Source organism: Epinephelus fuscoguttatus, linkage group LG19 (assembly GCF_011397635.1).
Source record: "Epinephelus fuscoguttatus linkage group LG19, E.fuscoguttatus.final_Chr_v1".
NCBI lineage: Eukaryota > Metazoa > Chordata > Actinopteri > Perciformes > Serranidae > Epinephelus > Epinephelus fuscoguttatus.
This window is the reverse complement of record NC_064770.1, coordinates 27,276,189-27,296,200: the sequence shown is the minus strand read 5'-3', so window position 1 is coordinate 27,296,200 and position 20,012 is coordinate 27,276,189. Positions and strand designations below refer to the sequence as shown.

Genomic DNA, 20,012 nt, shown 5'->3' with positions numbered 1-20,012 from the left:
CACCCTGAAACTTACAGGCAGACATGGGAAGGAAGGAAATGAAGGGAAAATAACTGTGTGTTTCCGTATGTGGCCACTGGAGGTCAGCAGTAATGTTTGGCAAAAGTTTTCCCTCCTTTGTGAACAGGGAGAGCAGAATGCGGTGTCACCTCAGGACACTTCGGCAGGAAGAATACCAGAACACAGAGAGCTTCCAAGAATTCTGACCAGGAATTCAGATGTGCAGGCTGGACTTTAGCTGAAGGAACTGAGTTATGCATATGCATGTTCATTTTAATCTCAGTACAGGTACTTCTTTTATGACTTGGATGTTTTTGTTTTAACAACAACAAAATGTGAAGCAGAGAGGAGGAAAGAAAATAAAGAGAGAAGGGAAGAAAGGTTGTCTTGGAGGAACTCAAAAAGAGAATCTGAGGTGTTTGAAGAGATTCCTGTTATCATATTATTTTTGCTAAAATGAAGAGATGTGTCTTATATCTACCAGGAGATTTATAACTATCTGGGTTGTGTTGAAGTCTGGAGCACCTCTGTTCCTGTGCAATAACTATGTATCCTCTATAACAAGAGTGTATGTTAGAAGTTTAAGTTGCAGCTGGTGGGAAATGATTAAAGAATATAAGGTATGACTTTGGGTGAAACTATGAGAAACCTGTTAATGGCTACAGTCTGTGTTACTTCAAAGTTTCTCTGTGTGATAGCGCCCCCAGGTGAGTGAAATTGTAAAGGCACATAACCTTATATAATTCCTAACCAAAAGAGACTCCCGCTGAATTCCTGGATTTGATTACTGACCAGTCAGGAACATTAGGAGGAGCGTAGAATGTAAAGTTGTTGTTTTTTTCATAACTATTGTTTTTCTTGCATTTTGAATCCAAACCCCTCGTATTTTTAGATCTCCATTATGCTTTTTGCAAAAAATATTGTAGTTAAGAGCAAGAGTTTAGTTTGTCAGTGTCTCAGAGCTTGATTTTCTACAAATCCATTTACTTGTTATGAACCTAAAGTTTAAGAAAACCAAAGAGGAATGTGATTACTGAAGTATTTGAGGCAGATGTTCTTTCTACTTTCCCTTCCAACTACATCTTCATGTTTCTTTTGTGTAAGTATAGAATATTAATTTAATTTATGGTTTTAATACAACAGCCCATAACTGTCTGCCCCTGTTGCATCGCTATTTCAAAGTCATGCAGTGGTCCAGACACACAACTGTTTTATAATTAGATGCAATGAAACAGGGAAAAGAAGAGACCAAACCAAGTTTTGACCTTTAAGGGACAGTTAAGTTTTTTGGGGGTTTTTTTGTTTTTGTTTTTTTTTTAAGTGAGGTTGTATGGGGTACTTATTCATAGACAGTATATTATGTACAGTAGATATCAGTCAGCATGCCCCCAGTTTGGAGAAGCAGGCTGGAGTCCATCACAGAAGCTAAGCAATGTACTGCCGTGGAGGAGTCAGCAGCAAAATGTATTTTAGCCCCCTAAAAAAAAGTCCCATCTTAAAAAAAAAAAATATCACTTCAGGTGTGTGCTATATTAAGAGTATTTTTGGTGCTTCACTTTAATGTCAGACAGGTATTTGAAAGGAAAAATTAAGCAGTCATATTGCTCTCTTCAATGCCAGACTCCATTGAGAAAAACAGTGATGTAACATTGCTGAACACCGGAGCTGCTGGTCTACTGCTGCCTCGTTCAGGTATTTTGTTTGGATTATTGTGAGACTCTGGCATTTAAAAGACTTAGCTCAGATTCACCAAAGTCACACAATAACACAAACTCACTACCTGATCAAAGCAGCAGTGGACCAGCAGCTTTTGTGTTCAGCGAGCTAAAACTTCTGGTTTTGTCAGTGGAGTCTGGTGGCTTTGACAAGAGCATAGATGGGGAACTGACGCCTTTAACTGATTTCCCATCAGAACTGGCTGTCTGACAGAAAGGTAAAGCAGTGAAAATACTTTAAATATAGCGTACACTTAAAATGATATTGCTGAGCTTCTGTGTTGGACTCCAGCCTGCCTCTCCAAACTGGGGGTGACATCTACTGTGTATAATACACTATCTATGGACAAGTACCTTGTACAACCCCATTCCAAAAAATCTGAACTATCCCTTTAAAACCAAGCCTCTTCATTCCAGATTGAGGGAGAAAAAAACTTTTAAAACAAGAATAAAAGAGGATTAATACATGCAGCTCTACACAGACAGGAAATAACTTTCAGGTTCTCAGCTAGGGGTACAGGGACCCAAAGGGGTCCTTGGGGCTATGGCCCCTTCCCTACGTTCTATCACGCTACTTCCAGCCCCCTTGCTCAGACCACACCCATCTTCAAACTTGACCCTTATTTCAATCCAACAACTCATCTGCAAAAGTTTCGTGACTGCATTTTGCACAGTTGTGACGCCTGGCAAAATACTTGAAATCACTTCTGTGGTGGTTACACGTTACAATCGCTGTCACCACATTACCCTTTCACCAACAAGGAAATTTCTTCAAGGACAGACACACCCAAGAACAGATTTCTTAGCTCACTTTCCTGTGTCTTTGCAGTGAACTTTCTTATGGAACCAGATAAATAATCTACAACATCATCATCACCTCCTCTGTCCTCCACACACCCTGAGAGCTGCTCCGCCTCCCTCTACCTTTTCATTTATCTCTTCGTGTCTTCAATATTTCATTCCACTTTTTGTCTTCACAGCATACCTTCTATACAAGTGCTGGTTAAATAGATGGTGTTCTGAGGGAATAGAAGATAAGCGACTGTGAAGACAGAACAAAGGAGGTACAGAGGTGGGGAGGAGGGCTGAATAGCAGCACCATTGATCATAATCCAGGTTCAAACCGAGGTGACAAAAACGGGAGTGGTTTTGTCAGATAGGAAGTCTTTTCTTTTTAAAGTATAAATCACTTAATGTTGGCCTCAGTTCTACAAAGAAACTGGCTGGTGTTAATGTTAATGTACAATAATATCATCCCCAGTGTCAGCGTTTTTTTCTATTGAAAAATCTGTAGAATCTATTAAGGTAAAAGGTTTGCAACAGCCGCAGTTTAGAGGTCCAGTGTGTCGGATTTAGGAGGATATATTGGCTTAAACTGAATATAATATGATGAGTACATTTTATTTAGTGTGTAATCACCTGAAAATAACATTTGTCGTGTTTTGATGAGCCGTTTATATCTACACAGGAAGCAGGTTCTTGCCCTCGAATCCAGCATGTTGCATTGCCATGTCTCTACAGTAGCCTGTAACGGACAAAACAAACACTGGCTCAAGACAGCGCCATTGGTGTTTTCATGTGAGCCACTTTAGTTAGCAGCAGTCCCCGACGAGCCAAATAGTGTTGGAAAAAAACAGATTTTTTTTAATGTGAAACTACTCTTTTTAGTGTTTTTATCATTTTAAACCAACGGGTTTGGTTGTTTGGGAGAGCAGCTACCAGTAAAAACCTCCTGAACATCTGGAACTTAACCAGGTGAGCACACAGTAGGAGGTTAGGCTAGCAACGGCATCGGAGGAACACTGATTTGTAATGTGAACCTGCTTTATTCAGTGTTTTTACTGGTTTGAATCACAGAAGCCCTTTTTAAACAGGAAGTGTGCAAATTTGCAGGAAAGCCCAATCAGTCTTCTTTCTGCATTGGCAGTATAAAAACAAAATCAGGGAGTGCGGCAAATTGCCGTCTACCTGCTTTTGTTTATACAGAATGCACCTTCTTCGGGACAATGGGGGGCGTGAGCAAGTAACAAAACGTGTAGCTCAGCGTGTGATGTAAACAGTAACGTGGAGGGAAGCCGCGGCTGGTCAGTCCTTTGGCAATTCTCTCGTAAGTTGGCCCGTCCTTCACCGCAAGTCCTTGTCTCCCCAGTTGCTCATCTTTACAGTGTCTGTCAGGTTTGCGTTTCCCTCTTGCTACTAGCTGCTTGATATGCTGCTATCAGCTGTTTCCTATTTATCCACCACCTCATCAACAGCTAGCCCCTCCCATTGCAGAAGGCCGCCTCGTTATGTTTAAACCAAAAGGGTTCCGCCAATATGACTACCCTACGAGGCTGAAAATTGGGCACCTCGGATCAACTCGCCAATCCGGCTCTGTGTGTCTACTCGCAGTTTGCTGGCAAAACGGCCCTCTGTTTTGGAGAGGAGGAGGAGACATCTGTGGATAATTCGGCTCCCAGTAAAAACCTCTTAAACAATGGGCACTGAAGAAATTCAAACCAGGAGTTTGCGCCTGGCACATGGGAGAAACTTCAGCTGGTTGCAATCTGCAGTCCTCCCTGCAAGATCCCACTAAATCCTACACACTGCTCCTTCAAATGAGGTTGACTTTTGATTCTCTAATTGTGGCTGCTGGGGTCAGCTGTCTTATGCATGGATAGTTCTGGTGCACTTGAAGGAAACACAATGGCACAACAGCAAGAATATGAGCTAAAGTACAGTAACAACCCGAGGCTGTAACATCAACCTCTGCTACCTCTGCGCTGCTGAGAATGTGCTCTGTGATCCACAGGGGGGAGCAAAAGAGCAGGGAGAATAGTGCCAGACTACTAGAGGCTGCCAAACCCAAAGTACTCCTCATACCTTTTAACTTTCCAGCCTCTCCTCCTTAGTCATGGCTAGATATTTGATGACTCTGTCCTCAACTAGCCCCAGTTCTGCTTTTATAGTAACACTGAGATGTCTTGGGGGTGGGGGTGGGTTTGGATTCTGGGTCGAGTTCAGGTCTCCCTTCCATGTCCTCACATGCTGTTTAGTGTTACTTTACTGTATGTGTAGAGGAATGCAGCAATTTCTTCATAATGACAATGAAAGTAACTTATCTTTCCCTCTGTGTTGCAGTGCCATGACTAGAAAGCCTCTACTATCAGTATGATAAGAGTTTATCTTAAATATAGTGTGTGCTATTCTTCTGATTTTACAAACATTGACAACTATAGCCTAGCTGAATAAGCTGTGTTTGTTCACAGTCATTTAGTCATAGAGGCGACCACATGGTTTATACTGTGCAAGATAACATACAGAAACAGTGAGTATTATACTGACAAAGGAGGAACACCCAACAGAAAACTCTTTTGTGGTTGTGATTGTGGCACTGGAGAAGTAATTTAGCTTATGATTTTGTGCTCAGTGTTTGTAGGATGAGGAAGATGGGGAGGGCTTCCTCGTTAGTTAACCATTGCACACTGCCCTGATCTCAAAAACATCAGTCCAAGTTAAGTTAATCATCATGTAAAAATGATGTCCACACCCCATTTTGAGTGTTGGCATGAAAGTTAAGCAAAACAATTTCTTTGTGTCATTTTTGGAACAATACAGACCTGCTCTATCATGTGGACAAATATTGCATGTTTAATGTTTAGTTTCTTGCTGAAAATAGTGGGCTGTGTTTGACCTCATGACGAAAATTCCAGGAGAAACCAAGGCAAAATCCCATAACTTCACTTAAAGGTCCAGTGTGCAGGATTTAAGGGGATGTGTTGGCAGAAAATAGAATATAATATTCATAACTATATTTTCATTAGTGTATAGTCACCTGAAAATAAGAATCATTGTAGTTTTGCTACCTTAGAAAGGTTTATATCTACATACCAAGCAGGTCCTCTCCCACGGAGTCCGCCATGTTGTTCTACAGGAGCCCAGAACAGACAAAAAGAACACTGGCTCTAGACAGGGCCATTCATGTTTTCATGTTTTTGCATTGGCCACTGTATTTCTCCTGGACACTGCGCACAAGAGAGAAGCTTTAGTTAGTTGCAGTCTGCAGCCTCACCACTTGATGTCACTAAATCCTACACACTAGACCTTTAAAGTGCTCTGACTTTGTTTACCTACGTATGAGGTCATTGTTTTTGGTGATGTAACTTGTTACTTTGAGGGTTAGGAGGAATAATATTGTAAGGTTTTTTTGTTTTAAATCAGTACAAATATCAGTTAACCCAATTTGGTCCTAATGGTGTGGTGAGTAATGTACCATCAAAAGACAACCAAAGAAAGTGGCTTAAAAAAAAAAAAGCTAAATATTATTTGTATTATATCAAGTGGACCATAATATATAGTATATCTCGGTGATAATTATTAAAATACAGTATATGGCTTACTGCAGGCTTTCCACACTTTTTAGCAATGAATTTTTAAAATTTTTCCATAATATTTAATCATTTTTCCATGACTTTATTTAAGTAGCTTAAAATGGGTAGACCTATATAGCAAGACAGCCATTCATTTCCGGGCATTTGTGGATAAGAAAACTGCTAGCGGTTGCTAACTTTACTCACTTGTTAGACATTCCCGCTGCCAACTAGCTACATATGCCAATAGAACTGACCAGCACATATGGGTACTTTGCAAAATGTCAAGGCCGCGCCCCTTTTGGGGGTATAGAAAACTAAGGATCCTGTAGATGTAGGCTAAGTGCAGTTTGAAGTGTGTTTGAATTATAATTTTTAGTATTTGTGATATAAATTAAGGTTGATCACTGTCATGCCCCATCAGTCTTCTACTATCGAAGCTGATCAGTGACCCGCAAGGGGTTGTGGCCTTGACAATAATGCAATGACGCTATGCCGGTCTGGTCTATGTGTATCACATGATACTAGCATCATTTCAACAGTCACGCAGTATGGCACTGGATTTTAAATGAGTAATACTAGGAACGTATTTCGTGTAATGTTAGCTATTCTTTTTGTCCATTCATTTTCCGTAACTGCTTATCCTGTTAGGGTTGGGCAAGAGGCAGGCTAAACCCTGGACAGGTCATCAGACTGTCACAGGGCTGACACATAGGCCCTGTTTAGACGACAACGGTTTCTCTAAAAACGTAAAATTCTGTCCTTTGCGTTTTAAAAAACTTCTGCGTTTGTAAGACGACGTTATTGAAACGATCCCCGTTCATACGGAGCCGCAAAATGTACTAGAAACGCCATAGTATGCACACCAGGCCAATGGGTGGCAGTGTAAATTTGCAAAGCAACACCATGCCATGACGCCATGTGCCTGCGCTGAAGTGCCTTCCTCTACAACGCGGTGATTACAAACCAAAACAAAGAAGACACAATGGCGAAAGCGTGCATAGATAACTTTGTCTGCATGGACGATGAGGTGGAGTTGCTACAGTAACAGATCTACACTTCACTTCAAATCAACAGGGTGAGCAGCACAAACAGAGCTCGGCATTGTTGTTGTGACGGTCGGCTTGCCTAGTGACTGGAACTGTAATGCGCATGTGCGAAGTCTCCATTTTCAGAGGAACTGCATATTGCAAGTTTACATGACAACGGAGACAAAAAGTTGCACTCTGGAACCTGTTTTCAAAACGTTGCGTTTTCAGGCACCCAAAACTCCGCTGTCGTGTAAACGATCAGCCAAAATGCAACTAAAGTTTACCGTTTTCAGTTGGAATCGTCGTCATATAAACGGGGCCATAGAGACAGACAACTATTCACACTCACATTCACACCTACAGACAATTCAGAGTCACCAATTAACCTGCATGTCTTTGGACTGTGGGAGGAAGTTGGAGCACCCCGAGAAACCCAGGCTGACATGGAGAGAACATGAAAACTCTGCACAGAAGGGCTCCCTCACTTGGATTCGAATCAGCAAATGTCTTGCTGCAAGGCAGTGATGCTAATCACTGCATCACTGTGCCTCCACCTTAGGTGCATTTTTTTAACAGTTAATGCCAGACCATTTCAAGGCTTGGAAAACCGATTTTCTAATTTATCATGGAGTTTCATGACTGTGGGAACCCCGTTATTATAATTAACAACAAAGTGAGAGGTTAAACGTAAATTGATTCCTTTTGGCATGACCCATTATTATTTTGCAGACAATGCAAAGGTAGAGTATCTCAACTTCCAAAAAAGGTCAAAGGTCAGGTTTGAACTCAAGTCTTTTATGTGGATAAATAACTTAATAATAAGAAAGAATTGCCACATTTTAAATATTATGCTTAGAATTCATTTAGCTGGGCACCAAGACAAGATTAAAGTCATTTTTCTCTGGTGTTCTGCACTCTAGTGAATTAAGGTCTTTTGCATTTATCAGTTGTTTTTAAGGAGTTATGCCCACAGCCATACTGCAGTCCCTAATGGCATACACACACACAAAAATGTATCAGAAATTACAAGCTGTTTAAGAGTCAGTTCACACTCTCTTTCCTCCAGGTTTTCTGAGACCACTTAAGCCTTTCACTATTTTTGTCAGCAGGTAAATCAGCTTTGTTTAATTTACATATCTCCACTGTATACGCTGACACAAGACAATTACTCTGTCTGAGAAAAGAACCTGACTCACTCTAACAGGTTCATTTCACGCTTAGAACTTAAATAGCTCTTTCAAAGTTGGACAAGAGAATGACTTTCAGTATAAATTATTAAATGTGCTTGTGTGTGTGTGTAGATTTGTCTCCTACATCTTGGATCTTGTGTCCTTTGCAGTATCTCACACCTGCATTTCATTTCCAGAAAAAGCAAATATTATATCCTAACATAAAGAAAGCTCCTCCTTCTGTCCCTCCTAAACTGCACATCTCACATTCTTACACTGTAACACCAAGGCCCAATTCCTCTTAGGCGTCCTGTGACACATTTACAGATTTGATCTATTGATGGGTGGGTGAGCCGTTGAGTTAGCAAACATGATGGATGAGAAATAGGGTGAAGTGTCAAACTGTGTCATAAGGTGCAGTTCCTGTTGTAGCTGTAAAATATCTGAATTATTTTATTGACCATGCACACAACTGATAAGCAAATGGTAGTGAACAGTGCCCTCCTACACAAACACTCCCATAACCCATGCACCTGCGCATTAAATATTTGATCACTGGTCTTTTGAGGAAGAAGGTCTGGGAGGGCGGCAACAAGGGAGCGGCCAAAGGTTCACAATCACCTCATACTTTCTCTGTCTGACAGTTACATTAACAGGATGAGGGGCGAGGACTGACGAAAACCAAAGAGCTAACAACGTAAAAACAAGCTGGTGAAAGATACCTATCCAAAGCCACAGTTAACAGACCAAAGGGTTTCCAATCACCATGGTTACGCTGGACTTCAGGACACTGACGGTGCCCGTGGGCATCGTGCGGATAATGGAGGTGATCTTCACCTGTATCTCCTTCAGCCTGGTGGCATCAGTGGGCCACAGCACGGCATCTTTCTGGACGTGGTGCATGTTCACGTGGTGCTTTTGCTTCTGTGTCACCCTCCTCATTATCATCCTGGAATTCACCAGCCTCAGTGCTAAGCTGCCCATCTCCTGGGATGACTTCACCACCGCTTTTGCCATGCTGGCTACTCTAATGGTGTGTACCATTTTTTTACTCCCTTGATATTTGTCTTTGAATACAGATCAGTGGCGACAACCCTGTATTAATGTTACGTATCTCTACACGTTAGGTGATTTACTCTTCTTCAAATAGCCTGGTTGCCCTTTTCTTTAAAAGATAAATCACTTGAAGGAGTACATTGATTGTAAGGGACAAAACATTTACCCAGAAAAAGCCCTGTCAGTTCTAGGGGAGACTCATGGGTCCCCATAGAGCCCATTTTCATTTAGATATCTTTGAGGTGAGAGTCTAAGGGACCCCTTTGAAAATGGTCATGCCAGTTGTTCCCTTGTTAAAATGGAGCCAAACTTTGGAGCACTATTTACCCCCCCTTACCAACAACCTAAGTCAACATGGATGACACCAATGGATGCCTTGCTTAAAAAATAAACAGGCCACAGCCTCTTAAACACATTAATTTCAGCCAAAAAAAAGGGGGCGTTGGCCTTCTGTTGGAGGCACCACTGCTACAGATATTTGCAGGACAAAATTGTTAAATTGTTCATTAGTGACGAGCTACTGACATTACTATCACTGGGATTATGATGGGATGGGATGAAAAGCTTAATCAGCTACATATTGGTGTTTTAACTGGGCATGTGGGACTTCTGTGTATATATAGAGAGCCACAATAAGTGTTAAATCACATTTGACATAGGCCAGTGTTTACTGGCACTAAAAGATTAACATATATGGTTCTCAACTGATCTTTCGCTAAGCCCCGCCCCTTTGTGATGGTCCAACAAGCTGTCACAGTAAGCATGGAGCCCACACTGAAACTAAATGCACTCCCTGAAGAAATGTTATCATCTTTTTGGAAAATTGAAAGAGTGATTCCAGAGAGAAGCAGACAGAGGGGTCTACAGTCTGTGTTTGAAGGATATATCCAGGATGTCAAACTGACTCAGCAGCAACAACAGGTTAAAAAGACAAAGATAGTTAGAAGCTAAAGCCGAACTATAGGCTACAGATCACAGTGTAAAAGTGAACCACCACATCACTGCTGATCGCCACACAAGACAATGAATATAAAGGGAAACTTTGCTGATATTGAACCAGGGAAGTCAAACAACATTCTTCTGCGCACACTGTGATGACACACAGCTGGTTGAATATCAGCAAAGTTTCCCTGCTTCCCTTCACTGGTTCCTGTACAGCAGGGTCGGCCTTTGTTTCACTGTTATAATCATTAAAAAGCAAAAGCAGCATGTGTATACATTCAGTAGGCTATATCTTCAGTAGCTAGCTAGCTAACCCTACACTTCTCAGGGTTTGATTTTGGTTTTGGAACAGGGAAGAAACGTATATCTTTTTCCAACCTCTCCAGGTAACGAGCATCATTAATACACAACATGCCCCAGGCACAACATTTAGCTCCAAATCCACACAACCAGCCTGAACGTGAAGGAAACCTGAAACTATTGCATTAGAGTCAATGGAGCACAGCTGTGTTGTTGTCGGACCCTGGTCTGAGCCGGCCCAATGCTAAGTTACGATTGGCCAGTCTGTGTCAGAGGGTGGGACTTAGCAAAGGGTCAATTGTATTCATTGTCCAAACTTGGGTCATTTGTGAGTACTGTGCAAGAAAAAAGTAAAATTAAACATCTTGAGGGGGGGTCGTCAATGTTTTTCAGGCTAAGGACCCCTTAACGGAGCAGGGACCCCCTGCTACATAACAAAATTGAGTTGCATGTTAGAGCGGGCACACAATAACGTGCAGGGCAGCCTAAAGTGCCATGTAAAAACATGCCTTTTTATGGTGCATACAATGCCAAGCTAATTATTGACAGATTCATATATTTACACATCATATGCATTTGGAAGGCACGTTGATTTAGCGTAGGTTAGCTAGCTCACATGATTGCAGAATTCATTGGTAACAATTAGCCTATCATCATTGTTGTGTACTGTAAATTAAATGGGTTGTTTTTTAATAAAAAGGATGGTTTATCTTTGCTAACAATATTTTGGACTCAAGTTAATGTGTTTTTTCAAATATATTTTAATAATGATGAAAATGAAAAAAAAAAAAACCTTGAAGAAATTATCAATCAATAATTTGGCGGGACCCTGCAGTAACTCCAGGGGCCCTCTAGGGGTTGTGAACCCCTTCTTGAAGACCCATGATCTAAAGTGTATCATAAAAACGGAATAATGTCACTTTACTTCTGCTCTTTCTCTTATACAGGTGCTGGCAGCATCCATCATCTATCCCGTCTACTTCACTTGTCCCAGCTGCGGCAAACAAATTGGTGCCAGCGTTACTTCCTGTCTGACCTTCATCCTGTACGCTGTCGAGGTCGGACTGACCCGGGCTAAACCTGGTGAGATCAGTGGATTTCTGTCCACAATCCCAGGTCTCCTCAAGGTTCTGGAGGCCTTCGTGGCTTGCATCATCTTCATCTGCTTGGAAGACAGCCAGTACACTAAGCATGCGGGGCTCCAGTGGTGCGTCGCCGTCTACTCCATTTGCTTCATTTTTGCCCTCCTTATCATCATTTTCACCATCTGCCGCCTTCTGTCTCTCTTCCCTGCACCGTTTGACAAAGTCCTAACAGTCTGCAACGTGTTGGCCGTGTTGATGTACATCACAGCTTTGGTCATCTGGCCATTGTACAGCTTTAAGAACAATCCTAGGCCGAACTACTGCTCAGGAAACAGAAGATGTGCCTGGGATAATTTAGTGGTCATCTCTTTCATGACGGCTTTTAATCTGGGTGCTTACATTGCAGATTCTGTTTATTCTTTCAGGCTGGTGTTCTTCATCAGCAGAACATAAGTTCTAAAAATGCGTCATATCTCAGCTGGCGAAGCAAAGATTGTACATAAGCAGGAGAATTAAATGTAAAGTATCTATTGTACAACTTTTGTTTGACATTTTATTTCACTGTTGTTTTCATGATGACTTCAATGCACTCTGGTTTGTGGTGGATTTAAATGACTGTGTCTTTTAGCTGTTATGGTGATGCTGTCTCTGAGGACATGAAACATATGTGGCTGTGTCCACATCCAACATTGAGGGTGGACATATCAAAACAGAGGGTTTGGGGTCCTCTGTAAGAAAATGTTGAGCATCACACACTTAATTTCCTGCAGTCTGGTGAATTTTTATGATTCAATTTGTGGTGTAATTGTGTTAAATTCTGTCAAAATAAAAGTCCCCTGCTACTCTTATGTTTGTATTGACGGGGACTAATGCACATGTTCTTCATATACACCTATGCCTGTGTCTAATTTTACCATCAGATAGACAAAATCCCTATTCTGTTTTCCTTTTTCTTCCTCCATGATTTTCATCTGATTCTCTTATTTTTGTGCAGCATCAATGTGATTGTGTCAGTCTTTGTTTCAGACTCATTTCAGACATGTTCTTGTTAATCTTAGCATGTGAAATATGAATATAAATGTAATTAAAGTGTGGGGTTATTGTGCAAGCTCAGTGGCTGTCACTGTTATTTGGTTGTTTCAGCACCTCAGTAACAAACTACAATCATGACCGAATGAGTGACTCATAAATGAGTAATGAGCTTAAAGGTTAAATAATCTGTTTAATGGTTAAACAGGTACAGTGGGACCACTCCTCATCTGCTGTAAGGATGTTTGCAAAGGTGCGTCACAGTGTGCATACCCTGGAAAACACAGTAGCTATTAGTGATGGGCGGACCAGTTCCTTCCATAGTAGTGGTTCCTTTGAGTTGAGGCTATGTATTGAACCGTTCAAGTTCGCATGTTCAACTGCTAGTGCTGCCCACCCCACAAGATTTACCTTTACCAGTCATGATGTATGTAACTGTACATTCGGGGCGTAAAATTAACTTTTTACCTCATCTGCCACTGGCTAGTGACCTCCAAAAATTTACCGGCCAAACATATTTTTCACCATTCAAATAAAAAAAATCATGCCTTGTTTGACTAAAAAATAATTACCTTACGTTTTTAGTATCCAACTTTAGTACAATCCAACCCTGCCCTCTGTGTTTCTTTGGCGTGCTTGCACATGAATGCACCATTGGCCTTGGCTGGTGGAGGTCTGACTTGAATCTGATTTAACTGCTTCTAGTTCACTCGCCAAGGCAGACAGCATGTGACTGGTGTCTGCAGATCCATAAATGTACAGATGATGCCTCTAGTGTCCAACGTAAGGAAGTGCATTTCTTAAGAGATGGATAGAAACCCCACAGTCATAGGAGAGAAGCTGACTTTGGTTGTTTTTTGCCATCTAGCAGCTTGGAATTAGCCTGGTTCCAGACCATAGACCCCGCCCACTCAACTGAATAGGCTTGCATCTCTGGTCTGGCATACTTCAACGAATTTGCGATTTATCTCGTCCAAACGATGGACAGACCAACGAACGCCGGGGGTCTAGCGATTAGCCAATCAGCGCCATGCTGATGTCAAGCTGTACGCCGATGGGTAACTGGTGAGGATAGCAACAATGGCGACCGCTACAGATCCTACAGACCACATTAACGATGCTATCGAGGTATTTCACCACTACTCGCGTTAATGGAGGACCAAATTAAGGAAGCTGCTAAACTGGATTTAACGGCGATGCAGCTGGGCGTGCATAACAACAGAGACATTTTAAACAGGCAATATTCGCTTGTTTTCGGCACCCCCGAGGCATGGATACTGATGACATCAGATTCTGGGTGAGTCGTTGATCTCTACTGATTGGTTAGGGAAAAAATCAAATTCCCTCCCCCTTGTAAATCGCCTTCAATGGAGGCCATGTCAGACTGAAGGTTCTGCGAGCTTCAGTCTGACACTCAGGCTAGCTTGGAATATGCACTTGGAACATTAACAGGGCAAAAACAGGACTAATATTGCATGGCAACAAATAAATAAACCTGTTAGCCTGCCGGGTGTGTAGCATGTTTTGTGAAAATATTTAATTAAAGAGACGTATGAAGGGCTGAACGAGTCATAATGACAATCTGATATATTACTTATTGTTTATTATTAGATTCACAATGTGTTTTTTTTTAATCATACAAATTCACCTGACAAACAACACAGGTAACTGAATTTAAGTTCAATTTCTTTGAAGGTGCTTGAGGCAAATTCCACACTGAAATATAACGGAGGGGAGGAGTTTAGCAGGCACATCAGATTCCCATAGGAATGAATGGACTTGTCTCAATGCAATATCACTACGTCCTCCACCGTCACCTCATTTTCTGTGTGAAACTTTTGACTCTGCTCCCTAGTGCCATCTATCGGCTGTATCTTGTGGTTTTCCAGCAAGTGGAAAAGTCAGGATTCAGTGAGCACTCAGATGTTTGATAAACTGACCTGGTACATACCTATGGGGACTCATTCAGAAAGATTTGTTCATTCATTTTTGCCCATCATTAGCAGCTACAAGTTTCAATCTCACAACTTCACTCCTGTCTGTATTAATTCTTGCAGGAGTTTTGGCCCATAGATTGGAGAATGTTTTAACGACAGTCATATCCCACAAAATCACTCCTACTTTGTTACACGTCGTTTGTTTAATATTTTGTACTCTCCCTCTGGCACAGTCCCTGAATGTGTTCTCTCTGTGGACACAAAGAAAGCTTTCGACTGCGTGGAATGGATGTACCTGTTTGCACTTCTGGAAAAATTTAACTTTGGACAAAATTTTACCTCTCTGAGTTGCCATATTTAATGATGAAAGGAAAATATAGAGAATAGAGAGGGTTTAAATACTTATATGTTTAGCCTTCCTATAACAATAAAACAAAAGCAAATGTGTAATTAGTCAGGATTAAAGCCTGCTTTACTTTTCTTTATGACATCTGGGGAGATTAGTTACTTAACCTTTGACCAGTCATGATGATGCTGCTTTCTACAAAGTCAAAATGAGAGGGAGAAAAAGATGAGGGAAAGGAAAGAAAAGACAGAGAGGAGGGGACTTTAGAATAATGTCCCACATCTATTTTAAAATAAGTGCTTCTGTTGGCACGTACTGTAGGTGAGTTTTTAAACTCTTTTACTCCTTGGAGAAATCTGCAAAAAGGGTATTTCCATAATTTGGCTTTCGGCTGCAGGCAATTTAAACGCTGATGTAATAAAATATGATCACAAAGCTAAAGTAAATACAGTACTGTAATGTAGTTTCTTGTCTGTTTTGTATGGAGATTTTAAGGGGCTCTAATAAAGATATAAATACTTAACATTCAATCATTTTTGGCAGCTAAAGTGGAATCTTCATTCCATGAAATCCATAAAAAAAAATTTACTTCATGAGGCTTTCCAACATATGACACCCTCTGTTCTTGGAGCCTCACAGCAGGTAAGGAAAAACTCCCCCCCAAAAAAACCTTAGACGGGAAAAGAAATCCAGGGATCTAAAGGACAGGATAGGAGTGGTTTTCCGTAGGATGTGACCTACACCCCATCATTGTCTTGGAGATTAGCCTCTGAACACGGCCTGCACTGAGGACCAGAGTCCAGTGTGTGTGTCCTGAGATGAACATGATAACACGCCCAGCCAGTATCCAATCCGTGGAGAGAAACAGGGGCCATAAACTGTGCAGATAAGCCCAGGATGCTCTGTTTGAGTTTCAGTTTCAAAGAACACACCTGCTCGCGGCTCTCATGGATTTCTTTGACAGGATCTGGTTCGCTGTACTGAAGGATGCACTGATCGGAATCGACTGACTTCGGAAACATTTTTTTAGGTCAGAGACTCATCCTGTCCAGCCATGATCAGTGTGGACTTGCGTGCCCTCACCCAGCCTGTGGGCGCCATGCGGATAATGGAGACCATCCTCACCTGCATGTCTTTTAGCCTGGTGGCAGCAGTGGGTTACATCTCATCTCCCTACTGGGCGTGGTGTATGTTTACCTGGTGCTTCTGCTTCTGCTTCACGTTTCTTATTCTCATCCTGGAGTTCACAACCGTCAGTGCCAAGTTACCTTTTGCTTGGGATGATTTCACCACTGCCTTTGCCATGCTGGCGAGCCTCATGTGCCTCGCCGCCTCTGTCATCTACCCCACCTTTTTCACCTGTAAGACCTGCCACCGCGAGATCGGTGCCTCTGTGGTGTCCTGGGTCTGCTTCGGGGTGTATGCAGGTGAGGTGGTTTTGACCCGCCTTCGTCCGAGTGGGCAGAACAGCGGGTTCCTCTCCACGTTGCCTGGCATTATGAAGATGCTGGAGACGTTCCTCGCCTGTCTCATCTTCACGTCCTTGGAGGACTGGCAGTACTCTGGCTCACCAGAACTGCAGTGGTGCGTGGCAGTGTACTCTTTGTGCTTTATCTTTGCCATCATCATAATCCTGCTCACACTTGGACAGCTGACCTCTTACTTTCCATTCTCCTTTGACAAGCTTGTGATCGTCTATAACATATTGGCAGCAGTGATGTATGTGACGGCTATGGTGATCTGGCCACTGTATAGTTTCCGCACCAATAAGAGACCCAGTGACTGTGGCCATCTCTGTGACTGGGATAAACTGGTGGTGGTCACCTTCATGACGATCCTCAACGTCATTGTTTACAGCCTGGACACCGCCTACTCTATACGTCTTGTGTTCTGTGTCAGTAACCAGTGAGGCTGCTGCTCATCAGTAACATGAACTGAGAACAAACTGTGTCCAGGGTTTGAATTGTTGTGTTGTTGTGTTAGACAAAATGTTGTATGCTATATCTATTTCCTGCTAAGGCTGTCCATCAATTATTAACAAAGATAATCATTACTATAATAAAATATTGGGTGCCAAGTATATAGCCCTGTCTCCTAAATTCTGCTTTGTATAAAACTAATTTGAAACAGCAAAATGTTTTTTAAAGGAAATGTAACGCAGGCAAATTTTCTATTAAAGTATGTGATTCCGGAGAAAGACTGTTGATTCATTCCTGAGTTGTCAGATACAGAGGCTTTGGGTTGATAGTCGGACTGAACCACCAACCCAAAGCATCGGTAATTGACGACTTAGGAATGAGACAACAATCAGGTATCATTCTCCAGGATTGCTTCATACTGCACTGTTAACATAATACAACACATTCTCACTCTGACATTGTCACATATCAGTGTTTGGTCATGGACCTTCCACATCCAGATACGATGTGAAAGGTACCCTGGGGTGATGCTCTAGGACAACATGTCAAGTTATGCTTGTTACATGCATTGTCGTCTTTCAAAATACACTTACATTTTCACAGGAAATTTACTGTTTACATACAGTCTCTTTCAAAATAACGCACTACATTGGTACAACAAAGTGAACTGACTTTTTTTTCCCCCTCCAACAACCAACACATGTGGTTAGGTTTAGGCGACAAAAGCACATGGTTAGGTTTAGGAAAAAAGAGCAGGGTTTGGCTTTAGATGCAAACACTTTCGCTGTCTTAAATTTTGTTCTTGTCCCGCCGCATTTCCCCCTGAACCCGCTGTGGAACCATTAAAATATAACTGCGACTGGCCACGTACCATTCCAGCGTTAAAGGATGGCTTTTCTTGTCAGTGTCTGACGACGCAAGTCACTGCCCAAGCGCTGGATTTCAACGACTTCAGAGTGAGACCCGGCTCCATAATAAGGAAATGTTTCTCATTATCTCACCAGGCAAGTCACAAAAATGTTGACATTGAAAGTATCAGCAAGATTTTCACTGACAGCGTATTTCGTTTATTTTCTGCCAAAGGTTCCATTTCCCAATGTATCTCCTATTAAAGGGTTTTCAGGGCAGGTCAACTGGTAGGAGACCCCGGGGACAACCAAAAACACACTGGAGGGATTATATATCTCATCTGGCCTGGGAACACCTTGGAACGCCCACAGGGCAACTTAGAAAACGCTATTGGGGCTGAGGGACGTCTGGATTACCTCGCTTATGCGGGATTTATACTTCTGCGTTGAATCGACGCCATACCTACAGCGTAGGCTCTGCGTCTATGAAAAGCCTACACCTTACCCTATGCCATAGCTTGATGTGCACCTCCTCAGAAATGTAACTACACATTGCGGTGACCCAGACCTCCTGTCTGTTTTTGGAAACTGAAACCATTTCCCTCAGTGAAGCTTTTATTTACTTTAATCTCACAAATAAGAAACAATAAATTGTGAAGACAATAAAACCTCCACATAACAGCATTTTAAGTCTTGTGTGTGATTTATCCTGGCTTCATATAAGGAGAGGAAATCTACCCTCGTCGCTAGGCTAATTTATACAATGTAAAATGCCATAGGCTTGTGCTAAAAACATTAGCATGTTGTGTTTGTGGGGAAAGTGTGTCCAGCAAAAGACAAGTGTTTGTCTGTGAATGCTGCGAGTTATAGTGAAGCTGATTTGTGTACTTATGTTTGAAATGGTCTCTATCAAGCCATGTTTAATGTGTGTTTTGGGTGTGTTTTGAAGCAATTAAACTTTACAGCACGTCAGTGTCACACAGTCATGCACTTTGTATGATGTCCACCAATTACCCTGACCACTTCCCTGTGAATCCAGCTCAGTACATAATCCAGGATGTGGTAACACTATCGCCACACCGTAATTATGAAAACAATTTAGTAATATAGGTAATTTCGAGGGGACAGGGTTGCAATGGTGTCTGGGAAATAAAAATGGAGTTAGTTAATGATTAAAACTGTAGTTCACTGTCACAAATATGAAAAAATAGCCCTGTAGAACTTTGGATCCTGATACACAGAGAGTGAACAAACTGTGCAGGTAATAATACAGAGCTCAGTTTATTGAACTGTGTTCATCATGAAATTATTCCGCATATGAGTCTATGTTTGTTTTCACTTTCAAGCTTGTCATCTCATGGGTGCAGCAACATGCCGACATTTAGGGTAACTTATTTATTGCATTTCTTGCCCCATCAACCCATCATTCCTTTTTTATGTACAGATTAAACAAATCTTACATAACATGTTAATTAGTGAGCTTTAGTGGCGCTGGTGGATGTTATTACCTGAGACAGGCTAGCTGTTTCCCCCTGTTTCCAGTCTTTATGCTAAGCTAAGCTAACGATGTTAGCTTTGTGTTTATCATATAGACATAAGAGTGGTTTTGATATTCTCATTTAAATCTCGACAAGACAGCAATTTTCAAAAATGTCACACTATTCCTTTAATCCTAGAGGCCTGACATACACTCTTGAGGGTTTTTTTTTTTGTGATACAGTAATCACCTACAGAGAACAACAGTGTAAACTGAACGCAGGCCAGTATTTGATGAGAAGGAACCAGAGAGAGAAATAAAAGGACAGAAGATCGGATGAGGCCGAGGCACAGACAGCTGAAGATTTCCACACTTTGGAGAGGTGTGTGGGAAAAGTGAAAAAGCAAATCCCTTAATCAACAGGCACAACAGGCAGTGTACGGGGTTGGGCTTGTTGCATGGTGTTACCTTTCTCTTTTTTTTCTCATTTAGCATCTTTTCTCCGTCAGTGATGTGGCAAGCAGGGGTGGAACGCTGCAAAAAGTGCAACGCCAGTTCATTCTTGTCTTCTAACCAACTGGAAACTTAACAAGACATCAGACAGATCTCACTTGTAATCCTACAGCTATTGTGCTACCTGGCACACCAATCTGTGTGAGTGAAGTCGGGTCAAATGGAGCAACTGGAGCAACTGGAGCATGGAAATTCTGCTTTTCTTCTCATGTCAGCCTGTCAGAAAGACAGAGCAGGTTTAAGTCTATAGTCTATATCTGTCAGAGACAGCAGCAAAGTGCAGGCAGCAGGGTCTG

At 41.8% G+C, this 20,012-nt stretch overlaps 2 protein-coding genes across 2 annotated transcripts; both read left to right on the top strand.

Annotated features, from left to right (window-relative positions):
- The first annotated feature begins 38 nt into the window (after nucleotides 1-38).
- Nucleotides 39-12,750, top strand: LOC125878938 (myeloid-associated differentiation marker homolog). The gene is made up of 3 exons (XM_049560466.1): nucleotides 39-288; nucleotides 8,909-9,297; nucleotides 11,510-12,750. Exons 2-3 carry the CDS (start codon nucleotides 9,031-9,033, stop codon nucleotides 12,098-12,100), a joined length of 858 nt encoding a protein of 285 aa, XP_049416423.1. The 5' UTR covers nucleotides 39-288; nucleotides 8,909-9,030; the 3' UTR covers nucleotides 12,101-12,750.
- Nucleotides 12,751-15,765: 3,015 nt separating this feature from the next.
- Nucleotides 15,766-17,043, top strand: LOC125878939 (myeloid-associated differentiation marker-like). The gene has a single exon (XM_049560467.1). The coding sequence runs from the start codon at nucleotides 16,014-16,016 to the stop codon at nucleotides 16,866-16,868; it is 855 nt and encodes a 284-aa protein (XP_049416424.1). The 5' UTR covers nucleotides 15,766-16,013; the 3' UTR covers nucleotides 16,869-17,043.
- The last annotated feature ends 2,969 nt before the right edge of the window (nucleotides 17,044-20,012 follow it).

Coding starts and splice junctions, on each gene's coding strand:
- LOC125878938 (XM_049560466.1), top strand. CDS start 9,031: ATGGTTACGCTGGACTTCAGGACACTGACGGTGCCCGTGGGCATCGTG. Junction 9,298..11,509: donor CCATGCTGGCTACTCTAATG/GTGTGTACCATT, acceptor TCTCTTATACAG/GTGCTGGCAGCATCCATCAT.
- LOC125878939 (XM_049560467.1), top strand. CDS start 16,014: ATGATCAGTGTGGACTTGCGTGCCCTCACCCAGCCTGTGGGCGCCATG.